At 42.4% G+C, this 24,587-nt stretch overlaps 1 protein-coding gene across 1 annotated transcript; it reads right to left on the reverse strand.

Moving 5' to 3' along the window:
* Positions 1–4,406: 4,406 nt before the first annotated feature.
* hs3st3b1b (heparan sulfate (glucosamine) 3-O-sulfotransferase 3B1b) lies at positions 4,407–24,587 on the reverse strand. The gene is made up of 2 exons (XM_037691535.1): positions 24,085–24,587; positions 4,407–5,078 (listed from the first exon to the last, which is right to left on the reverse strand). Exons 1-2 carry the CDS (start codon positions 24,585–24,587, stop codon positions 4,460–4,462), a joined length of 1,122 nt encoding a protein of 373 aa, XP_037547463.1. The 3' UTR covers positions 4,407–4,459.

Consider the following 24,587-nt stretch of genomic DNA (forward strand, 5'->3'; position numbering starts at 1 on the left):
TCTGTCTTTAGAATGTATTTGTCTCCTTTATTTGTTAAATGAACAGCCTTTTTTAAGCCGACTCGATAAAACTAAAGCTATACGAGTTAATATATAAAGCAGCAAAAAGTACATTTATTAATTCAAAGAATGGTGTTTTTTGTGAATATAGTGGTTGTCTTTGTAAGTTACATAAAAATGGACACGGTTTCTATGAAAAGTGAATGGAGAGGTTCACGTCAACACAAATTTTCTTTTCAACTACTTTGTTTTTTCAAGAGAATTACATAAATATCCTGCAATCCGTTAACACCTCATGTAGGGGATGACTCTCGGCTACTACCACACCAAACTTTAAATATTTGCAACACCGACCAAGTTCGACACTTTTGTTTGCTAGGGATGTTAAAGTAGACAAACTCTTAAAAAGTTAAATCTGTTGTAGATGTACATTCAGTTTTTGTACTTTCATTAAAATCCAGTGGTTTAAGAGATATTCATATAACAGGTATTTACATGATCGTCCGCCTTTTACAGCTTCAGGACACAACTTTGTAAAAGAACACGTTCTTCTGCGATGCACACGTTTCAGCTTTAGGGAGTTAAAAAAAATGGTAGAAAGCTTATCGTACACATGCAAAGAAAAGAGTCAGAGAAATAAAAGTCAGAACCAAGAAAGTTTGGTAAAATATATACTTTTTTTTATTATTTATTTCTTCATACAAAGAAATATTCTGGATGTTCTTTACCGAATCTTCTGGAAGCATGGGTTCCAGCTTGCATCGTGTAAAATTAATTCCTTTGACGTACATACCACAAAATACTTGATTTGCATCCATTTCTCCTTTTCTCACACACAGATCTGCTAAGCCTAAATACATATTATACGCAGATATGAAAACATTGAACATTTCTTTTAGATCTCGAAGCAGGTTGAATAAAACTCAACCGGAACTGATGCAGCAAAACGGAGTTCACTGCAAAGGACTTTATTTCAGATATCCCCAGAACTTGAATGCAGCTTTAAGGAATTAATCTTTCCTTCCAGAATGTGCCAGCTTGTTATGAGAAGTCATTAATAAATGCTTTCGCCTTTTTTTTAATTTTTATTCAAACATTGCACTAAGGAGAGAGGAGGGTGATGAAGGAGTTCTCCACAGAGTCTCATCACTCAAACAAAAACTACAGTGCAAACAGCCTCCATCTCCCCGGCTAACGGTTGCTTTGTGGTGGCTGGTGGTAACTGGAAAAGGGGAAATTCATTGGCTAATTGTGTTGGTTAAAAGGGATCGTTTGGATGTTTTGAAATGGGGTTGTGTGGAACGGTTGCGAACAGGATTGATGAGCTAAAGGCTACCAAACGTGGATTGCTACCATCTTAAAACTGCTAAAGTTCCATAGCGGTTCACGCAACTGGTATTTTATAAACCCGTGTTTTAGCGCGGCGCGATATTGGGAAACGCACAGCTGTGATGCCAGCGTTAAAAAATTGAGACGTTTGAACTCGAGCATAAAGGTTATCCAGAACTATATCAAATGGTGCACTTTGAAATGGTGTGCTCCAGATACATTAGGACATCCTTAAATGTGGTACAATGTAAACGAAGCTTTTGGCTGAATCAGCTGAAAACCAAGTGGCAGCTTAGGTCACATGGTTGGCCTACATCAAGCTGGCTGTGGTCTGGATATGTAAGCAAATATGGAGGAATTGGATGAATCTAGAATCAACAAAATACATTTAGCTGGAAAAATAAGAGTTACTATACGAGTCCTGGAGTCATAGATCATAATATTCACAATACAGTGAATGTTTATGAAGCATTCACTGTATTGTGATATTTTTTTTTCTTCCTTAGGTTTTTCAACGAGATTCTCTTCCTCCAGTTTTTAAGCCATTTCAACAAATCATCTCAAAACGTTCAGCTCCTTCAGGACAGTCCTGCTATGACTTTCTGCAAGTTTCAGCTTTTTTTCTACTATTTCAGCTACTGTTTTTATGTTAATTTACATTATTTCAGCTAATTCCACATTTGTTGCACTCATTTCAATTTTTTTCAGCCCAATTTCGCAAAAATGCGCTCTCCGCTTCGTTCTTGTAATTTAATCTTCTTTCTGCCTTTTTAGCTACTTTTCAGCTGTTTTTTTGCTAATGTCGGCTGTTTTTTAATTTCCACTTTTTTGTGAGAATTTTTGCTTCTTTCAGCAAACATTTTCTTTCTGCTTTCTTCTGCTAATTTAAGCTTGTTCTGCCTTTTCAGCTACTTTTTTTTAGAAAATGTTTAGCTAAGTCCAACTTGTTTTCAGATAAATTCAAGATTTTCTTCGTAATTTCTGCTATTTTCAGCCTCATTATTTCTGCCAATGTCAGCTTGTTATGCTCCTTTGTTTTTTTTTTCTGCTAGTTTCAGCTTTGTCTGCCATTTCAGCTACCATTTAGCTGTTTCATGCAAATTTGATCTTTTTCAGCTAATTCCACACTTTTTTTTTAGCTCGTATCAGTTTTTACCACTTCCTTCTGGTAGGTTAAGCTTCTTTCTGCCTTTTCAGCTGTTTTTTTTTTTCTAATTTATTTTTTTGTGCTCATTTCTGCTTATTTATACCTAATTCAGCAAATATGTTATTTCTGCTTAATTCTGCTAAGTTGGCCTTGTTCTTACATTTCAGCATGTTTTTAGCTCATTCCAGATGTTTTTCAGCAAGTTCTTCTGCATTTTTGCAGGAAATGCACTTCTCCAGTTGGTGTAATGTCAAACTGACACTGCTGTAAAGGTTTAAAAAGAGCATTTCCATGGACAGATATGAAATTTTTGAAACTGAAGTGGGTTTAAGTGGCAGCCACCAATATTTGGACTAACTCTCAGTTTGTCAATTCTGTCAAAGTTTAACTCCATCTACAACAAGAAGTGTATTATTTGTCCATAACCTTTCCACAGAACCCCACTTCAAAATGTCCAAACTTTCTCTTCAGAGGCACAAGATCTCAATAACTCTAAAACTCATTTGTTAGCATAGCTTGTGTACATTCAGTCTGGGCTCTGCATTAAAAAAATAAAACATAAAACCCTTCTCTGGATGTCGACAGCCCCTTCCCATGATGCCAGGACTTACAAGCGAAGCATGCATAGTTTTGCACAGGATAACACGCTGCAACACAGTTACCACCCTCTGCAGAGACTCCTCATCAAAGACTGATAACCGCACACCTTCTCACACTTGCATATCAAGAATTCAAGTAGAAAGTGAAAAGCTAAGGGGGAACGTGTGGGGGAGGGGCACTGATAGTAGCTAAATAGTGTGAAACATTTCAACCTAAAGGACTTTTTGGCAACGAACAGAGTTAAGATCTGTTGTGAAAAGTGAAACTTGAGGATGGATAAGGCATGAAGTACATAGGCCATGCGTGACGGCACATGACACCAGAGGTTAGAGACCCTTGCCTGAGATCATTCCTGCTTCGTGAAAACCGCTCATGGTCCTTTGATCTCTTCAGTTTGCGATCAAGAGATGAAGCCTGGTGGAGTTCATCCGTTTGAACAAACGTCATTTAAGTGAGGCAAAACCGTTTCGTCATCTTTATGCAAGATGCCCGGCAGATATGCCTCTGCAGCCTCACGCAAACGTTTTCCATCTCGGTGAAAACAAGCAACACGCTCCCCTTCCACGACCTGCCGAAATTCAGCTTTCTTCTCCTCCACAAATCAAATATCTCTCAGGGAAATTTGACTGAGACTTTGCGTGACCTTTGAACTGTACGGATAGGGCAAGAGTTTGGCTCTGAGTCAGAGCTGCTTCTAATGGGCGGGAAGAGTTGGGAAGCGGGAGCTCCATCGATCTGCCGGTTACCTTTTACCCGATTAGCATAATGTTAACATGGGGCGTGATGCGGGCCGAGATGGGATTTACCGTTTGATGGATGGGTCGTTCATTAGAGCAGGCAGCGGGAGCGCTGAGAACGAAAGGGCAGCTGTATACTTTCAGCATGAGCGACACAATGAGTATCAATTAGGCCTATTGATCAAGCAGTTATTGAGTGGAATGGGACATGGGAGCAATGCCGGTGCACGAAAATGAACCAAAAACGTCAAATACGAGGATGAAGAGGATGATGCTAATACAAGACGCACACGGATCAGTGTTCTCCACTTCTCCGTGAGCGTTCTGTACCCGTAATGTGCTGCTGCTCGATTTTCTGGCCCTCCTCTTGTTTCGACGGCAGCAATTGCTGAGTTTCCAAACCCACAAGAGTGGAGCAAAAACAATAACTAAAGATCAAAACCTAAGATGAGGAATGTTAAAAACAACACGTGTCAGATGTTACACACAAATCTGGTTAGGCAGCTTAGTGAATTAATTGCTTAGAAATAAAAATAAATTATTATAAAATAGATTTCTGTACATTTTACATATATATATATAGCAATATCTCCACTTCTTGACAATGAATTACATAAAAAAAAGAACATATTTCACAACTTCTAAGTCAATCCCAACCAAAGTTATGTCCGGTCATCTGGTAGAACTTCATGTTGAAGGGTCTGTAGAAGTCCCGTAGCCTCTGGACCACCTCAGGATCAATGTTCGGATGGGTTCGCCCTTTGGTTTTTCCCAGGCAGTGGGGCTTGCTGCTGCCCTCTGCTTTCTTCAGGCACGGGAATCCCTTAGTCTGGTTGAAGTAAAAGTGTTTGTCTGTGATGATCCTCTTGAGGCCCAAGAAGTCCTGGACCCGGCCCAGCTCTCCGGCCGGGTCGCTGATCAAACGCTCGCCGCTCACAAAGAGGATCTGGTCCATGGGGAAGTACTGCAGCCAATTGTCCAGGTGTTTGGCGTAGATGCCAATCTGGATGGCGCTCCACGAGGTGTCGATCAGACCCGTAGTCCTGTTTTTGAAGGTGAGGCTCTCAAAAGAGGGAATATCAGGCTTCTTGGACAGAGTCTGGGTGTAGTCTGAGATAGCTCTGGTTACCGGGTCCCTCACTACCACGATTAGTTTGGTGTCCCGGGACATGGCGGAGATCCTCGCTGGAGCTTCTCTGGTCACAAAGTAGCTGGGGGTTTTCTCCATGGTGATCTGGCCCTCCAGGGTTTTTGGCATCAGATCCCTGAAGGTAAAAAAAAAAGACATGAAGAAGATTAAAAAAAAAAGGTAAAATCAGAGAAAAGTCTTGCATAATGTAATCAAGTTGATGGAGTGTATGTTGTTTTGCAATCAATGACTCACTGAGGCTGTTTAGGCTTATTATAGGGCTGTAAAGCTATTAGTGCAGGCAGCTCTCCAACATCAACAAGCTCAGTCACTCAGGCGGCTCACTTCTTACTAAACAGAAAACCTTCATTTACAGTGCAGTCAAACCCAGCGAAGCCTTAATTTAACCATACTGGGGATTAAGGGCCAAGTTACCTCACCTTACCTTACCTTTAATCCTTAAATCTTACAATAGTTTCTTAGAAAGTTTACAGTGGCATTTTTTGAATTTGTGTGTAAATGTCATTCCTTGTTAAGGTTCTCTTTCACCAAAGATCATTAAGAGGTTTGTAGACTCGGGCGTAAAGCTTTGGATCACAGCCAGTTATGGACCCACTAAGAAAAAGAAGCAATATTCTTAAAGATGAACTAGGCCTGTCACGGTAACAAATTTTGCTGGGCGATTAATTGGCTCAGAAATTGTTGCGATAAACGATAATATTGTTTGAAATTTGACATTAATTAGTTATTATTTATTTAAGAAGAAATGTTGGTTAATTTGTTTTGCATGTAGTATCTTTCAGCCACCAGATGGCAGTATAAAACTGTTTAAACCAAAGGATGGATAGCGAGGGAGCGAGCAGCGTGTCTCTAAGAAAAATGGGAGGGAGGCCCCTTGACGTGACATGGGCTGTCTCTCTTCGGTTCTCAAAATGGCAGACGCTCGGTGTGGTTTGAGTTCTTCAGCATAGCATTTTTCACACAAAGCTTTTAATAATAATAATTTAAAAAAACAGTAAACAAGTTCTCAGCTTCTTTTTGCAAAGAAAAACAACTTTTTACACAAAGGCACAGGTTTCAACCATGAATTTTGGAGCTTCGACAAGATGGAGGTTCCTAAGATGAAGTATGTTACAAAAAGTAGAAACTGGCTGATGGTGGTCCTTTTCGATACATGCAGAGAGAACCAAGTGGTACTTTAGAGCAACTGCTTTTGAAGGAAAAGCGCTCTCTCAGCATTAGATTTCAGATATGGTGGCAAACCGCAGAGGCTAATTTATGGTGAAGGCGATAAAAGCGGTCTGACTGACACTGGGAGGGGTATCACCTTTCCCAGTCTGGCCCCGGCACCAGGAAGAAGCCCAGCCAGTGTGATCTACATGGGATCAAACGTTTTTTCTGGCTCAGCGTATAGAAGAGCCTCAAATTATAGGCTAAAGGGCCGTTACACGAAAGATGTTGCAGATGCGCTGCAGCCCCTGAACAGAAAGCTAAAATTGAACCAGATATCAATCAGACTTCCTAATGCAAAGTCAGTGTAATCCGAGTAAACAGCAGGTAATCGTCAGCAGAATTCACAAGACGCCTCGCTCACTCTCACAGATAAGATTTCTGTTGACCCCTCCAAAGCCTTTGTTTGTTTGATACGACGGATCTCCATTCAAATTTGTTGTGATCAATGTGTTTACAAACTGAAAGCATAAAGACGGACACTTCCCGTGCACCCAGAAACCTGAAAATGTTCCCTAGACATTCGCTGGCTTCTCTGAAATGCGCCGCAAAAGCTAGAATCTAGTTCATGCCCATCTAGCTCATGGGTAATTCATGGAACAGCTCTCTGACAGCGCAACTATTCGTGCGCAGGAACCTTCTCGTGAAGATACGGGAAAAGAGAAAGCATCCACGGTAACGTTAAGCAACCAATAAAACGTTTTATGGAAATTGTGTTGGCAGATTTGTGTAATCCCCACGCCGCACCAGTGATCTAATTATGATAACATCAACTTGATTGCCGACACATCGGAGGGGTGAATGGAGCAAACGGAGGGAAGGAGATTCTCTTCCCAGAAGCTCATTAATAGCCCGATGAAATCAAAACAGATCTTGCATGTGGTTTTTATCCAGGAGCATGACAGAACTGGCCAAACGATCCTGGAGACAACACGTGTACCATCAAAAGTATGTGACGCAACCTCTTACTGTTCAAACCGAACATCTCGACTCGTATCAGTTTTTTTTTTTGATGCACTATTGCGATTTTGCTTGCAAGCTTTTTGTCCCTACTTCTGCCAACACACACCAAGTGTCCACGACTGAAGCGCTCCCCACGTAAGCTGATTTCAACACGACAATGCAGCACGGAGGCCTCAGTTACAATGTGCATAGTGACAGATTATGCTGATCCAAGCGCAGAGAATGCTTCTTTTCTATATAAAAAAAGAAAACATCTAGTGTTGGGGGTTGCAGGAGCATAAAACAAGGGGATGGTCTGACAGCAAGGGTGGGGAGGGGAAAAGAAAAGTGGTGAGGAAACTCTTAAAAGGCGCCAAATCGACAAGAAAAGGACCCCTCGAATAAAAAATCTCCACCCCTGACTTTGCCCACTTTTGCTGCCAAAGAAGCCAAAAAAAGTGTGGGGGAGAAGAGGAGGGGAATTTCAGTAGCTCTTGGAGAAACAATGACCATTATGTTCCTTTTTGATTTATGAGGTGCTGCTTTTAAAGGTTTCGTCAGCAAACAGGCAACTCTGTGACACCGGGCTCCTCTTTCTTCCTGCTTTTCTTTCAAAGTGGACCATTGTTCCTGGGCGGAGGGGTGAACGGGGCAGTGGTCGGGGCAGAGGGGCGGGGATGGGGGTAGGGTAAAGCAAAGGCAGATAGTGGAGGAGGGAAAAAGGATGGACGTGGAGAGGGGGGCTCGTTGCTCCGATGAGTGGAGCACTTCTCCATCCTTCAACCTCAAGAGAGAGAAGCCTTTTGGAGAGCTCTTAAGTGAACGTGTGCCAAAATTACCCTGCAAACAAAACCCCGCTCCTCTTAGATAACGACCAACTCCACAGGGTCCTACTGTCTGGAAAAAATAATATCAGCACACAAAGCTCTTTATTGGCCTGCATTTGCTCTAAGTAAATCTTCGTCCGCTGAGAATAGTTCCAAGTTGAAAGCCAAAAACAGTGATAAGACAGAAAGCAGTTGCCCAGTGGCCCTTCGGCCTGTTTTAAAAGAGTCTGCATCCTTGTCGGAGCTAAACGGGGGGCAGGAAACAGGTTATTTCTGTCTGATACCTCTGCCTCCCTCCTGTCACGTTTGATTTGATAATAACGGGCTGCCGCTGAGCTGCCTGTGTCAAAGCATCGCTGACAAAATAACTAGTTAGCTCGCAGACAAAAGCAAAAAAAAAAAGAAGCTATTTGTCGATTTTTCTGTTTGATACAAAAAGGTTTTCAATTGTCTCACATGTCTGCATGTCGAAAAGCATTTGAATCTCAAATGAGCGTTTGTGTATTTAAATGCAGACAAATGAGGGGGACATTTTGTATCTGGCAGCAAGGAGAGGGTGTGGCGGTTGAGTTCGAGGCTGTTTCCAAGTGAAGACCCTGGAGTGAGCGCCATCTCCCAGTGGGAGGCAACACCACCCAGAATACAGCGCAGACACAAGAAGGGTCTCCAGGCTGAATTAACCCATCAGAATAAAACAGAACAAGAAAAGCCAAATAAATCAAACAAGACTTTATTCAAAGAACCCCGAGTTTAGTTTACGCGTCTAACCCTTATGATCTACGAAGTTCACGCGACCTCTCGATGTCAGGGTTTGAAGTCCGATGGGAAAGTGATGCTTCACAAGTGGGAAGAAAGAGCGAGAGGAAATTAGGATAAAAACACTGAAAGACATCCTTTCTTCTTCGAGGACCTCTTAAGCGAGCCCTTCTCATGAAGACAACGGTCAGACGGTTTCGGGAAATACAAAGAGCTCTACTCCTTATTAGCAGATAAGATCTTGTGCACTACTTGGTCGTTCGCACCCAAAATTGTCCTGGTTTGGATTTTTTTTTTAAACTCAAGAGATGACGAGTATTTGAGACGATGTGCAAATAACTAACTTTCAGTTTTGCACTGCTTTCAAAAACTTTTATGTTCTAGGCATGGCCCAGAATAAGATTCTGAGCTTTAAGCAAAAGCATCTTTATCAAAGTATTACAAAAACAACATAAGTATTTGAAAATGCATCACGATTTATTTGCTTTTAATTAAAAACAAAAATTATAACCATCATTTAGGTAGCTAAACAATACCACATATTGATTTCTTAATGAAATTAAAAATAAAATCTTACTTCTAACCTACAAAGCTCTCAACAACCTAGCTCCATCTTATATTACTGATCTTATTGTTCCATATTTTCCTAACAGAGCACTTCGCTCTCAGACTGCAGGTTTACTCGTGGTTCCTAGAGTTTACAAAAGCAGAATGGGAGGAAGATCTTTCAGTTATCAGGCTCCTCTCTTGTGGAACCAACTTCCAGTTTCTCTCCGTGACGCTGACACATGGTCCAGTTTTAAGACTTTACTTTTTGATAAATCCTATAGTTAGGGTTGGCTTGTTTTGCTGCTATAGGCTTAGACTACTAGAGGACAAATTGACCTAATTTCCTTAAATGAGTTGTTAAAATTGATTAGTTTTAATTTGATACTATTTCTATCTTAACATGCGATTCTTGACCTGCCATTGTGTATCTGTTCCTCTCAAACCCAGCCAGTCGAAGCAGATGGCCGCTTGTCCCGATCCTGGTTCTGCTAAAGGAAGTTTTTCCTTTCCACTGTCGCCTTCATGCTTGCTCAAGATGAGAGTTCTGTGATGGAGTTCAACTCAAAGCAGTCTGCTCCTCAGAATAATAATGTTAAATTATTATTTTTATATATGAATGTTTCTGCTGAGACGACTTCTGTTGTGACATGGCGCTTTATAAATAAACTGAATTGAAATAGAATTGAATTAATGATGCTTATTTGACAGATATAACTGTTTAATACTACTAAACATTTATTTATAGATATGTTAATTTTACTGCACATAAGGAGACCAAGAGAAAACATTTCATTCTGCACTTAAGACAGATTTTAAACTAAATTGTGGTCAATGGTTTTATTTTACCATATGCATTTATGATGTTTAAGATCAAGGCTATGTTTTTTTATTTAAATCACAAGTCTTGATTTTAAATTGACATTTTACATTTATTACCAACAGGTTGTTTCATTTTACAATTCTAAAGAGCCTATATTGTTCTCTGCTGTCCTGCAAGTCTGACGAGCTGGTTTTTGTTATTAATAAGCTAATTAATTTCACCTGCTAACATGCTAACACCTGTAGCCTGTTGCAAATGTTTCAAAACGTTACCTTGGGAGAAAAAAAAAAAAAAAGGAGACGTGTTGCTTCTCTAGTAGAAAAGCAAAGACAGAACGGGCTGTCCTACAACAAGAACAAAAGCTCTTCGTCTCAGGTATCTTATTAAAAGTAATTTAAATAATAGGAACATTAAAAATATATAGTTTTGACACCGTAGTGTAGCTATAAGAATGTGGATGAACGAGGGTTCGCTGGCAGGAAATTGTCTTCACGGACTAGATCCAAGTTAAAGCACATCAGTTTAACATGAAGCACCAAAAAAATACACACGTTTTATGGCGTACTAAGGGAAGCGGGCGTGCACGTCTCCGTCAGCTCACTAAATTTTTTCGAAGTCACAGCTAAGCTCCTACAGAAGCCAGACGTTTTGAAACGCGCTCCAAAGTGGCTGAAGACTAACATTATGTACTTCCAGCCGCAGAGCACGGTTTTGGCTGCAAATTAAAAAGAATAAAAGAGGGATGGTTTACGGCGCGGCCGTCCGGGTCGATCCGAGGCAAACGACGAGCGGAGAGCGCTCGCTTTCAAGCACTTGAAGTGAAGTCCAGGTGTTAGTATGTGGCCACTCAGGGCTTTCTGACAGTTCATTTCCTGGCTAAGAAGAGCCAGAGTTCCCTCCTTATGTCTGAGATCTTGCAGGAGTGGGAGCTGAAAGACGGGGTTGGGGGAGTGGGGGTGGTCTGTATGCATTGATGTGTGCCATTGGTTTTGTTTGGGCAAAAAGAAAGTGGCGCATACCTCAACGCTTGCCATTTAATACGTCTGTGTTTGAGTGGATATTTAGCACCTGCGTGCCATGCTGCAGCCGCATCAGCTCGATCAGACAGAGGTTTCAAATTTACAGACTTCACGGAGCAAAAGGTGTCACTGGAAACTGAGGAGGGTGAGCAGAAGCCCCTCCAAATCATGCGTCTGCTAAAGGGATTAATAATTCAGACTGGCCGAGTATCACACACTCCGAGTTGGACGGCGGGACAGAAAATATCATCCAGCTACGAGGAGAAGAGCCGCCTGACAGCTCGAGTCCTCCTCCGATTACTTGTTGTCACAAGTGCCCGTCAGTGTGACTGGAGCTTCTGCAGACTATTTTCTGCTCTGGGCGCTGATACTATTCTCCTAAAACAGGTAGCGGACGTGCTTTAGTTTCATATGCGTCAACTATTTCTACAGAATGTTTTGTTTTTCATTTTTCCGGGAATGGAGTCGAAGAAAATGGCTGTCAACTGTGCAACAACCCCCTGACTTTTTGACACTCTGAGGTTGGATTTGGAGTCTTGATCCGGTTGATGAATGCAGCCCCCAGACCCCCTGAACACTGTCAAGATGTCAGAGCAGCATGGGAATTCACTGACCCTCCAAGTAAACAAAACAGTTAAACCATCCGACCCATTTTTCTACAAAACCAGAGAGGAGTTGTCTGAATATTTGGAATGAAGCTTCAGTGTGTGTAAGAGGAGGGAGAGTGAGTGACAGAGACAATCAATCAACGGGCGAAAAGAAGGGAGTCTGGACTTGCGGTAACAACATCAGCCAGACTGGTTTGGGCTTAGCCCAGTCATGGTTTTGGAGGCAACATCAGACACCAATACAACAGAATAAATAAACAAAGAAAAACCACCTCTGCTCCGTTTCTGCACGTTCTGAAAATACTTAAATGAGGTCAAGACATTCCTCCGCAGACAATATTGTGGTTGCCTTAGGATGGGCAGCACAATTATTCAATTTTACTCATTTTTCCTACTCTGAAAATGTCTTTTTAGGTGCATCTGTTGCTATCTGGCACCTTCGTGAGAAGCAGAACGGGGCTGCGTGAAGCCACGAGGATCTTTGTGGTATGGAACCACACCAGGGCTGCACAGCCATAGAATCACCGAGCGTTAATAACCCCACAGCGAAGCGAGAGCGCTCACCATGTGGCATAAATAAAACAGGAGTTGGTGAAAGGGACGGCAGGGAGCAGAAAACTGAAACACCTCCTCGTCTCCGGACGTGGGCAACAGCATTCCTTCAGAACAGAAGTGTCATCCTTTTAAAGATGTTGCTACATTTTGCTTAAAAAAAAAAAAAAAGGATAATTGATTGCATCATATTGGTGCCAATTAACATCTCACTTTGTTGGTCATGCGCAGCAATCAGGCTCCATTAGCGACACGACCCAGAATTTGTTTAGCGCCAGTAATCCTCTCTAATCGGCGTGTTTGCTCAGCGCGTTTGCCGAAAGAGTTAGCCCGGAGCTAGCTGCACATTTCACCACTCCATCAGCATCAGGGCGGCTGACACCAGGGATGCAACAAACTGCTGAAGCACGAAGAAGAAGAAGGAAAAATAAGGAAACAATAAGGGCAAACGAAAACAGAGCTGCAGGTGGAGACTCGCCCGTGGGCGAGGGTGAGCAGTTTGTGTGGGCAGAATCAGCCATTCTGACTGATTCCCTGACACTTGACATGCACCAGGAGGCCTCCTTGATCTATCTACAGTGGAGATGAATAAAACATGAAACAGACTCGAGATGAACACACGCGCCCCCCCCCCCCCACCCCACCCCTCCCGAGACGCATGGAGACAGAAGCAACAGAGGCAGCGCGTGCTGCTTTGCATCCTGTTTGAATTTGCTGTCAGCCGTAACTGCCTGCACACCTCTTGGAAGACAGATGAACGTGTGCACGGTGTGTGTGTGTGTGTGTGTGTGCGTGTGTGTATACAAGGGGATTTCCTCTCTAATGTATGTCACTCACTGAGCAGAAAACCATCTTTCTGTGTGTTGAGCTTATTATTTTGACTTCAACACTCAAGCTGAGCTGCACGTTAATAATTCACAAATTCCTAAAGGCAACTTGATGCCCAACAACATATAATTACCGTACTTTCTGACGTGCACGTCGAACCGCCGTGTAAGTCGCATCAGTCCAAATATGTCTAATAAAGTGTAAAACAACTAAGTCACATCTATTATGCGTCACCGCTGACCACCTGGAAATGTGGGCCGGTGTTGTGCCAAAATTTGATTTGCTGCCAAATGGTGGCAGACTGAGCGTGCATGGGAGGACTTTAACAAGAATTTAACAAGATTAACACTTTAAAACAATTATTTGTTCATTCGAAATTATAGCAAAGGTGCGTCTCAGTTTAACTTTTCCTTAATAAATGCACTTTGACATCAAATCAGCTGCATTTCGCCTGGGCGTCGCGGTGAAATGCAGCTGATTTGACGTTTGCTTCAGGAGTTCTGGAGCAACACGAAAGTGGCTCGGTATGGCAAGCCAAGTGCTCATTAATAGCCACTTTTACCTCTTAATGAGACACTTGGCTTGCCATATTACTCGAGGGCCCTCTAGCGGCTGAAAATGGTAATGTTCAATATTTTCCATGTCAGAATGAATGAAATAGTCAGATCTCAGCCAAAAATTGGTTTATAAATATGAGGGGGGGGGGGGAATAAAATAAAATAAATAAGTCGCTTCAACGTATAAGTCACAGTGCATGCCAATTTATGTAAAAAGGTGTGACTTATACGGCAAAAAGTATGGTAGTTATATTGAGACTAGAAAGTGAGGAATTCATTTAGTTAATCCCATACTTTAGATTTGAGCCAACGTGTGTCCTACAATGTGTTAAAGCACCAAAAACAACCTTTGAACAAATTCACTTTTACATCTGGCATTCCACGTTTGAGTCCACTCCCCTGTTTTACCATTTAGTTCTTTAAATTACAACATTCTAGCATTAAAAGTCATGTTTTCGGTCGCCTTTTTTCTTCATTTGTCGTCAACATTTTTTGGGGTTTAATCTGGTGTTTTTCCAAAATGTCTAGGTGCTTAGTTTTTAAATGGTTGGTCTAATTTTTCTTTATTGTTTTAATTAATATTTGTTGTATTTGGTGATGTTTTTTTTTCTGTTTACCCCATGTCTTCTAAATTGGTTTTTGTTTTGATTTTATTGTCTTCAAATTGCATAATTTTTTGTTTTTGCTGTTCCATTTTGTCCCGTTTTGATCCACAATAATTACATTAGAAAAAAAAATATATATATATTTTTTTTTACATACAAGCTAGACCCTAGTTCTTTTATTTTGTGATAGACAATTTTTTTTAATAGAACCCAATATTCATAGAACCTCATGTTCTTTAATAAAGTGGCTCCCAGCACTGGTCCTTGAGGAACACCATCCTGCATGTTTTAGTCGTTTCCCTGCTTTGACACCTGATTTGAATGAATGGGTGCTTAACAGGCTTTGGCAGAACTTGAGGAAGTAATTCACTGAATCAGGTGTGCTGGAGCAGGAAAACAACTAAAACATGCAGGACGGTGAATTGTTCAGTGCAACAGCTTTGTTCCCTCTTCAGGTACTGGCAGCATTAACCTGTGTGGAAATGACCCCCACCTGTGGCTGAACTCCAGCTCCCTTCCCTCTGGCCCTCATATGTATTTGCATGACTCTGGTTCTACGTTCGCCTCCATCTGTGGCAAACAAATCACTGCTGGTCAGCTTGGATCGCCAACATCTCAGCTGATGTGGGGACGCCGTCAACCGTCCACCGGCCTCTTTTAGGACGCGCCTTTCTGTTGTACAACAAAGTCCTGCAACAGAAACGTGCTACAAATGGTGTTTAATGAACGCAGGCCGATTCCAAACTATCCACACGTATAAACTTTTCCGTTTAACAGAAAACGTGAACGCTTTTAATAACGTTAAATAATAGTTTGAGTTTCCAGGACCTGCCTGCTGATTGCAAACTTATAAATAAGACAAACTAGACCTGCTGCAAGATAATTGGCCTCAAGTCTAGTGTGGCGAGGTTGTCCTAGCAGGAGCTGGAGTGTTTTTACAGCTCTTAGGAGAGAACCAATGGTGCTTACATCTAAATGGAGAGTGACTAGTGTCGAGCAGCCAGGGCGGAGGGACGACTCGGGGCTTCTAATGAGCACTGCTCTTTTACTGCCAGGCTAATGGAAACCTCAGGGGACCTCGGTCACTGTCTGTGTGTGAGTGTGTGCGCTGTCTCCCACAGGCAGCAACACTCTCCAGCACTATAATGGTTACCTCTGGGACTTTATACCTGGGACAAGTGCAGCTTCACAGGTTTACCGTCATCATTTCTACCTATTCTTCTTGTTCTTCTTCCCAGGAAAGCAGATTGGGCTCATCTTCTTTAACAAGAGAGTAAATAATTAAGAAAGCTGGATCAGGGTGTTTGTTTCCCCCCTGCCAGGAAGACCTTTCTAATGGGTTCATTTAGCAGTGATGAATGATTTAATTTCTGAGGGAGGGAGTCTGGTTTAGAGCTGTCATTTCTAACCCGGGCCCGAAGCCCAGCCAAATATTTGAGCTGGGCCGGGCCATAATAATGTCCTGGATGGGCGGGCCGGGTCAGTGTCGGACTTTTGATTGCTGCTGACAATCCAATTACATGGCAACATGGCTTTCCATACAATCACCAGCCGCGCACGGCCATTTGACCGCACGGTGACCGGCCTCGAAAGAGGTACATAAAAAAACGTTCAGTTAAGCTTCAGATGGGACTACCGGTACTGCCAGGCAGCGATCCATCGACCAAATAGACGTTCAGCCGCTGCACTCGGCGGACGCGCACAGCCGAGGACCCAAACGGGTGAGATCCCAAAGCAGAGATGTCAGAGCAGGGTCCGTGTCTGAATAATGCAGAATGCAGCAGACGCGGGGATTTAATGCGCTTTGACGGCCATGAAAGAACAAACACCCCCTCAGCTCCGATCTTCTGCCACGCGCGTCCGCTGACCATTAACTATATAAGCAGTCAAAGCTTAATTAAAAATGATGGGGGGGGGGGTTGGGTTCGCACCTGTAATTACTGTTAATTCGTTGAGTCATTTGGGGTTCAGAAATGATGGCTGCAGGCTGGGACCGGATTTTTTGAGCCCAAATGCAACTCCCGTCTGGTTCTACTTTAAGATGTGCAACAAAATCCAAATGAGCTTTTTAAAGAAGGAACCAGTTCACACGGATCCGTTCCGTTCTAAAAATCTTCCCTTGTCCATCTAAAACTACTTGAACGAGTTCTTTGATTTAAAGGTGGAGAGCAGAGCGTTGAAACATCTCAACAGGCTAAATAAAGACTTCCACAACTCGTAGGCTGAAAAGGGACACAGTGCGTGCACGTGATGTCGTGTACCATCTTGTGCAACGCAGCAAGAACTCATGGGATGAAAAACACTTGAGTTGTGAGGAAGAGTCTCGGCTACAACCACAAACTGTAGCTGAAAATTTACTAAACTGGCCGAGTTATCACCATTTTTGTGTTGGCTCTGTAATAAAATCACACTCGACAATTAAAAAAATAAAACGGGTTTTATCCATTTATCTATTTACATCCATCAGTGCAGGAGTGTGTGAATCCATGACGGCCACTTCCTGCCAGGCCCTTCCTTTATCCTTTGCTTCAGCGGGAGGTTCTCGTCACCGGACACCAACAGGAGCAGGGAGCGGCGCCGCCACTCCCTCTCCACAGGTCTCTCTTTTCACTATTAACCGGTTGTAATGTGGGGGTGAAAGCTGCCTTTTCTTGTTGCTTTTTTTTTTGTTTCCCCACTTCCCCGGGTCACTGAGCGCTCCTCAATGGACTGTGGTAGCTTAGGCAGCAGGGGAAGAAGGGCCTCTGCCCTCCTCCGCTGACCAAAGGGGAGCGATCAGCGAGGCCTGCAGCGTGACCCCGCCCGGGAATGAGCGCAACATGCGACGCTATTCTTACTCGTCGGTGGCACAAGTGCACAGCTGGAGGGTGGAAAACAGGGGAGGGTGTTTCAGAGTGAGCTGGAGGGAGGGGCGCAGGGCTGTTTGTGTCGTGACGGAGGGTTTGAGGATGTGAACCTGCCATCTGATGCATGCTTGGATGGCCCGGCGCTACGTTCGAGGAGTTCCAGGAATCGGGAGCCAAAGCGGCCAGAAGTTTAGACACTGGTGTCTCATTAAACTTGAGCTTTTTACGGATTTATCTGAACTGGTCATTTTCCAGACTGGAATGATAATATGATGAAGTCAGCGATTTTAAAACTCGGGTGCAGAAGTTTCAGGTCAGATGTATGCAGGATGATCACGAACGCTCTTCGTAAGACCAGAAGGACTCGGCTGCAACTGCACGAATACAGAATGGATTTTTAAAAAAAGTTACTTTATTGGTTTTTATGGCAGTTTGTGGTTTTAGCCCCACCTGTTTTTAATCAGGTCTTTCCCCATGTGAGCCTTCCAGACCTCTCACGTCTTCTGATTGTGGCTAAAGTTAGAAGTAAAACCTACAACGAGCCGTTTTCTTATTCTGGTCCTCGCCTGCGGAGCAGACTTCCTGAGGGTCTGACTTCTAGTTAAATTATTTCCTCTCAACTGAATTATGATTAAATTAAATTTAGTTTGAACTTATTTTACTCACTCTGGTTTACTTTCAGACTCATTTGTACCAGAGTCTTTGGATTTTACAGTTTATTGTTCTTATCGTTTTTATGTTTAATCATCTTCCTCAGGGGGTTCTTCGGCTGTTTCAGTCCCTACATGTTAGAGCTACCAACATTAAATCGTTTACAATGTTCGGCTGTTATAAATGAACCTGTTTTTTTTTTTTTTAATTGTTTGGTTTTCTTTTTAAAATGTTATATTTGTATCTGGTGTAAAGTACTTTGTTTATGAAAGGATCTATATAAAGTTTGATTTACACATCTACCCATATTCAGTTAAACACCAGCTCCATATTATGATGGTCCCACCACCATGCTTGAGAGCTTGTATAAAACTCCTAAGTTAGAAAAGCCACTTTAACTCCTCCAGACATACTTCTTGTCATTTATAAATAAAATCCCTGGAATTGGCACCACCATGATCAACAGAGTCGTAAAAAGATTATTTCGAAAACGTTCATCCCTGTGATGAGCGGATGTAAACTTCTGACCACAACCGTAAACATTCACGGCCGTCATTCTGAAGACATCATTTGCATAACTTTGCAAAAGTGAAACGTTGGGCCGGCAAAACTACAAAATCCCGTGGGGCTCGCAGGTTCCTGCAGCTCTGCAGATGGTTCACACACAAACCGTGTCAGCAAGCGGACGTGGGTCTGACCCCCAGTCAAAGACCCTTAACCAAGCTCCATACATCACCTCCAATCATGCCTGACCAATCAATAAGGCCCATCCCAGAGGAACCTGACCACAGCACTGTTTGTGATCACTGTCTGAGCATCGCCGTCATCGTGATTGAGGACGAAGATTATTTGTGGTTTCACAGCTGAGCCTGTCCGAAACATGCTGCGTGTGCACGCGGAGTCTTTCCACGTATGAAAACAGCAGCAATAGTTTTTTTGTTCGCCGCTCCTAAAGAAACAGGTGGCCTTTTTTTGACCGTGGAGAGGAAGGAAGGAGGTCAGTGGCGACGCAGAGCCGGACGGGGGTCACCTACATGGAAACAGGAGCACTCCTGCAGCGAGCAGATAAAAGGACGTGCACCCATCCAGAACACGGCCCGGGAGCTGCAGCCCAACATCGAACAGAGGGGGTGGACATAGATAACCGCTTTCAAACAGGGCAGACTTTCAAGAGCAAGACACGTCTGATAGAGGAACAAGATTGTCATTTCCTCTCTTTTAGGAAGAAGAATGCTCCACTTGTCCTTTTGTAGCACTTCAAGTAGCTGCTCCGATTCTGTTCACACCAGTTTTATCACAGTTTACATACAAAAGGTGGACCAGAGAAACATCCTGCTCAGGGATGGAACCAATTCAACCCACTGGTCTCCTGACAATAACTGAAGCCTGAGCCTTCGATATGAATCAAACCAAAGCCATATAATTATGCACTTTACTTAAACCTGTCTAAAGCTTTTGACACCGTGGACCATGACATCTTATATCATAAGCTCTCAGGCATTGGTTTCTCAGACCATATTATCTGTTGGTTTTCCAACCACCTCTCTGATTGTAACATAACAGTACTTCTTCCAGCCATTTAACTGGCAACAATGGTGCACCACAAGGCTCAGTCTTAGGACCCACCCTCTTCACAATCTACATAATGTAGGTCAGACCATTCCTGATGCATCCTCACCTTTCTATGCTGATGACACAGTTGTTTATTGTCGAGCTACAACAGTTGCTAAGGTTTTCCAGCTTTTACAGTCTGCATTCGACACCATCCAGTCAGATTTGTTCCGTCTCAAACTGGTGGTAAACGCTGATAAAACCAAAAGGGATGTCGTTTTCAAAACAGGAAGTTGGTACCAGCAGTCCTTTCTTCCATCTTATCTACGGATGGTGTTCCTATTGAGTTTGTCGATTCTTAAAAAATATGTAGGAATATTGGTTGATGCAAATCTCTCTTAAACCTCATGCTGAAAACTTGGTAAAGAAACTGAAATTAAAACTGGGTTTCTTTTGCAGAAATAGATCCCGTCTAACTCTGACTTTCCTTCCGTCTATTGACTATGGCGATATCATTTACACAAATGCTCCTGCGAGCACCTTACAGATGTTGGATGCTGAATGCTAAACGAGTCCTCGTGACTCAACGAGACCAACCTGTATAAATAAAGGCTGAATTAATTATTTCACGAGTCCTTGAAGGAATGCATATCGCACGCAGCCTTTCGTGCCAGCTGTTTAAGATCTTGTGTTGCGAAATGATGGAGCTGTATCCAGCCTTGAAAATATTTGTTACGAGTAATCTTGTGCAGCATTGTGAGATGTCATGCTCAGAATATTTATTGGGGACGACTCTCAGCTACCACCACACCAAATCTCAGCTTAATATCTGTAAAAAAAAAAAAAAGGCAATTTCGACTAGCTGTGGTGGTTGTTATGAATTAGGTTGACTAAAATGTATCATTTGTCGGACACTTGATCACGTTCTGAAAGGTTCGTTAAAATCTTTTTAGTTGTCCATGAGATATTTTGCTAACACACAAAGGGTCAACAATAAACATTAAGGCATAGATCAAACACAATGAGTAACAGAGCATATGCTGTGAATGACTCGGCTACAACCACATCCAATTTTATCCCAACATCGGTAAAACTGACTAAAGTCGTTTTTACATTTTCAAACATCAGTTGGGTGTGGCGGCCATCTTGTATTGGTCTGACTTCAAGAGTTAATCAGTTGACAGCACAAACAGAAGACCACGCCAGATTAATCAAATCCCACTCTTCTTCATAGGCTGCTTGAACCCCCTCCCCAACACGAGCGCCGCTTCTTGTTTCACAGCTGCTTGTCGGGAGGAGCGACAGTGTCAGCGCTGCCTGGCCCGACTCGGCCCCCGCCTGACAACGAGCAAAGACCAGAGCCCGCGACACAACACAAAACCACAATACAGTAATTATGCATCAAAGCCCCTTCAGAGCCAAGACAGATACGAGGATGAAGAGAAACACGCACCAGAGAGTGACGGATGAAGGCTGCAGTCAACGGGAGTTAAGAAATATAATCCTTGTGTTTGGGGACATTATTCAAAGTGACACATTTATTTATAAAGTGAGTGAGCTCCTTTCAATTAAATCAATGCAAGTAAAAAAAAAAAGTCATAATTAAAAAAGGCCACAAAACCACCACCCAGTTACTTAAACTTGTAGAAAGTTTTAGTTTCAACTAATCCCATTCAAAATGGCCACCAAAGCTAAGCAACTTTAGCAAACACAAAAGGGGTTGTAACGGAGCTGGAGTTTGGTGTGGTCGTGCTTGAGAGTGACCCCCAACACATTCTGAGTGTGAACATGTTGAACAATACATTCATTTAAAATTTTGCTTTTGACTTTTTGGAGTCAAATTTGTCTGTTAGCAAAATAACTCCTGAAGCATTGGACAGACTTTAATGAAACTCTCAGGAAATGAATGAAACTTTACAAGCAGTATCTGTGGGAATATTCAAAATGGCCACCATGGCTAACGGACCTTGGGAAACACACTAGGGTCACTGATTGCAGTTTTCTGGCCGATCGCCGATTTCTAAAAAGTCTGAGCTGCCGATTCCGATTTTGTTTTATAAGCGACACCGTCGGAGTATAAAGTCACAACGCACCTTAAATTTTCCATCTTATTTTATTGAACAACATACTCTTGAACCAATATTACTAGAAACAACACAAACTTGTTTTAACTGGCCATGAGGTAATGCTCCGAAATATAAATGAAGTTCAGACAATTGTTAAAACTAAAAAAATCAGTTTCTCATGTACGTATCGGACGATTTCCCATTTTCCAAAATTAAGGAAATCGGGGCCGATAAATCGGTGCACCCCTAACAAATATTTCATTAAAATCTTGCTGTTAACTGCTGGACGTCTGTTAGCAAAATATCTCATGAGCCACTGAACGGACTTCAATGAAACTTTTAGAAAATAAATACAGTCTGTAAATCAACCATTCAAGATGGCTGCCACAGCTATTGAACAAAGTTGGCTCGATCTACGGTAATCTTGCAGATATCGATAGAACGTTTGGTGTGGTGGTAGCTGAGAGTCATGCTCTGGCGCTGGCGGGCGATATGCATTCCTTTCAGAAATGCTCGTCCTTCATTCGTTTCTTGAATTCATCTCGTCGTTTTTATTTACCAGAGTTTTTATCTTCCATTCCAGACATATTTTAATGTGAAACACATCCTGAGCTTTTATTGTGAAAGTTAATTCTCTTTTTAATGTATTTTTGCGTGATTTTAATATGGAACAGGTGCAAAACAGACAATAATGAACAGAGGTTCCCGTTCACATTCAGTCACAGCGACTCGCCCTGCAGAAGTGGGTGTGTGTGTGTGTGTGTGTGTGTCTTCTCTCAGGCCAGTTCATGCATGACCTCACTGTGAAAATGTGCACCTCCTGGTATAAAGAGCCCTCGGTCAAACGCATGAATCATGTGTTTGTGTTCGGCACAAATAAAAACTGTCAGGGAACATCAGAAATCCACAATGAGACGTGTTTTCTCCTCCTCTTTTCACTCCAGACCTTCTTCTGCTGCCGCTTCCACTCCTTTTTATACTTGGTGGCATTCCAGCCTTCAGTGTGTGTGTGTGTGTGTGTGTAAGGCAATGATGGTGGACAGCTGGGCGACTGTGCAAGTGAACAAACAAGACGACACGAGTTGCTCCAGTCTCCATAAATGATCAGTTTGCAGTTCAACTCCACGCTAATTTCCGCTTCAATTTTGAACATTTCAAGGCTCTCCCCAAAACACCTGGTGCTAACGAGACCGTTAGAGGAGGCTCAGCAACAAATAAGGTGCAACTTCAAGGGGAAAAAACACTAAAGTGAATCTTATTGATAAAAAGAATAAAACTTTCTACTCCAGATTTCTATTTTACGCAAGTGCAGTTTAACCAAACTGAGCATTTGTTCCCAAAATGTTGTTTCGAAGCTGCAAAAAAGTTTAAATAAACCATAAACGTGCGTGCAACTGCTCCCATTCTATCATGAAACCTCAGTCTGCGCGTGATTTAGAAAGTATTCAATTTCACGGCCTGAAAACCTGCAGACGTTTTTTTTTTTTTTTTTTTTTTAACGCTCGCCCCTCAAGACAATCTCTGCCTTCAAACTCAACCCAGTAAATCAGAGTTTGCATCACAGCAGGGGTGAGAAACGCTCCGTTTAAAGTCGGCCATTTTCCTCGGATGAACTCCATGTTGTGCGTTTCCATCTAGAATAAATGGTTTAAATTGGGTGAAGTGAAATTAATAAAAGAAAAAAATGCAGCAGTTTTAAGTTTGTGTAATCTTTTAAAACTCAACATAGTGCTCAGAAGCAAAAAAATAAATACTTTAAGGGGTGCAAAGAAGGAAACTTAAAAAAAAGTCAAATATAAATAGATTGGAAAGCTTTATTTTCAGCACTTTATGAGTCATTAAAAGCTTTAATTTCATCTTGATTGTGTTGTAAAACCAAGTTATGAAGCGTAAAGCAAAAAAATAAAATGCCACTTCTTTTTAATGAAAACTGAGTTTTGACCATGTTCTGTGATTAAGCTCATATGAACATTTTGTAATAAAATGAGCGAGATAAAGTGAATTTATCCAACGGTTTTGTTGAGCAGAAACTCCCCCGTTGTCTAAATCTTCTATAGAGCCAACATATAATTTATACAGGTACTCATTGAGTCACGACTCACTTTCAACAGAGACCTGTCTGAGATTTGAAGAAATTAGATTGAAACCAAATGCATGAATTGCGTTTATAGGAAATGGAAGAGATTAGATTAGCAGAAGTTGCACGGATTGACTGATTTAAACCCTTAATCTTCCTAAATTGTGTTTATTGTGGTAAAACTCGGAGCAAAATCTGTAAATTAAAGTGTTTTATCTGTGAAAGGCTGATCAGGATGAAGGTGCAGTGATGCTCTGCGTCCAACAGAGATCACTGCACATCACAAAAAAAATAAATAATCCAAACTCTTCTTTTCACATAAATTACATGCACAATCAAACCAGTGTGCAAACAAAGTCTCAGAATGAGGAGTTAATTAAAGAGGACTAATCTGTGTGGGTAAATAAAGGGAACAATGAGCTGCAGGATCATTAATAAACTGCTGATTTTATTAAAATAAAGCACATTTTAAAAGGAAGGAATTGTTAATTTGCTGAATTAAACCACCTTCGTGTGTAAAATTAATTAAAAATAATCAGAATAAAAGATGGAAAAAGTGGAGCTTTTGTGTCAAAATCACAAGTTTCTCCCGTTTGTGTTTGATGCTTGCAGATGAAAGAAAAGTGAATATTTAAATTATTATTGTTTTAATATTTACCTGTACCAGTCCAGACCGTTTTCATAGTTGCGGTCGAAGAAGTGCGGTTCTGCTCCCACGGCCCTGATGTCCGGGTGGACCCGCAGGAACTCCAGCAGAGCCCGGGTTCCTCCCTTCTTCACCCCGATGATGATGGCCTGCGGCAGCTTCTTGCTCCCGGAGCCGTTGGAGAAGCTGGACATGGTCCCGGGCTCCGGGGCTCTCTGGTCCCAGTCCGGCTCGTTAGTGAGCAGGTCTCTGGTCCTGCTCACGGACGAAGGCTCCTCGTAGTCCCCCTCCACGTCCTCCCACGGCTGCGGCTTGGACAGCAGCCTGGACACCAGGTCCGAGCCGTCCCGCCCCGCGGCCCGAGCCTCCACCGGCGGCGCCGTGGAGCAGTAGCCCACGCAGGAGTACAACATGTAGACCCAGACTAAGAACATGATGCTGAGCAGGACGAGCTTCTTCCTCGCGGGGCCGGACCAGAAGGCATGCGGACCAAGGCGGACCGGGCTATATTCCAT

Source organism: Nematolebias whitei, chromosome 17, assembly GCF_014905685.2.
Source record: "Nematolebias whitei isolate Nwh7 chromosome 17, NemWhi1, whole genome shotgun sequence".
NCBI lineage: Eukaryota > Metazoa > Chordata > Actinopteri > Cyprinodontiformes > Rivulidae > Nematolebias > Nematolebias whitei.

Coding starts and splice junctions, on each gene's coding strand:
- hs3st3b1b (XM_037691535.1), bottom strand. CDS start 24,587: ATGGAATATAGCCCGGTCCGCCTTGGTCCGCATGCCTTCTGGTCCGGC. Junction 5,079..24,084: donor AACGGTCTGGACTGGTACAG/GTAAATATTAAA, acceptor TTTTACCTTCAG/GGATCTGATGCCAAAAACCC.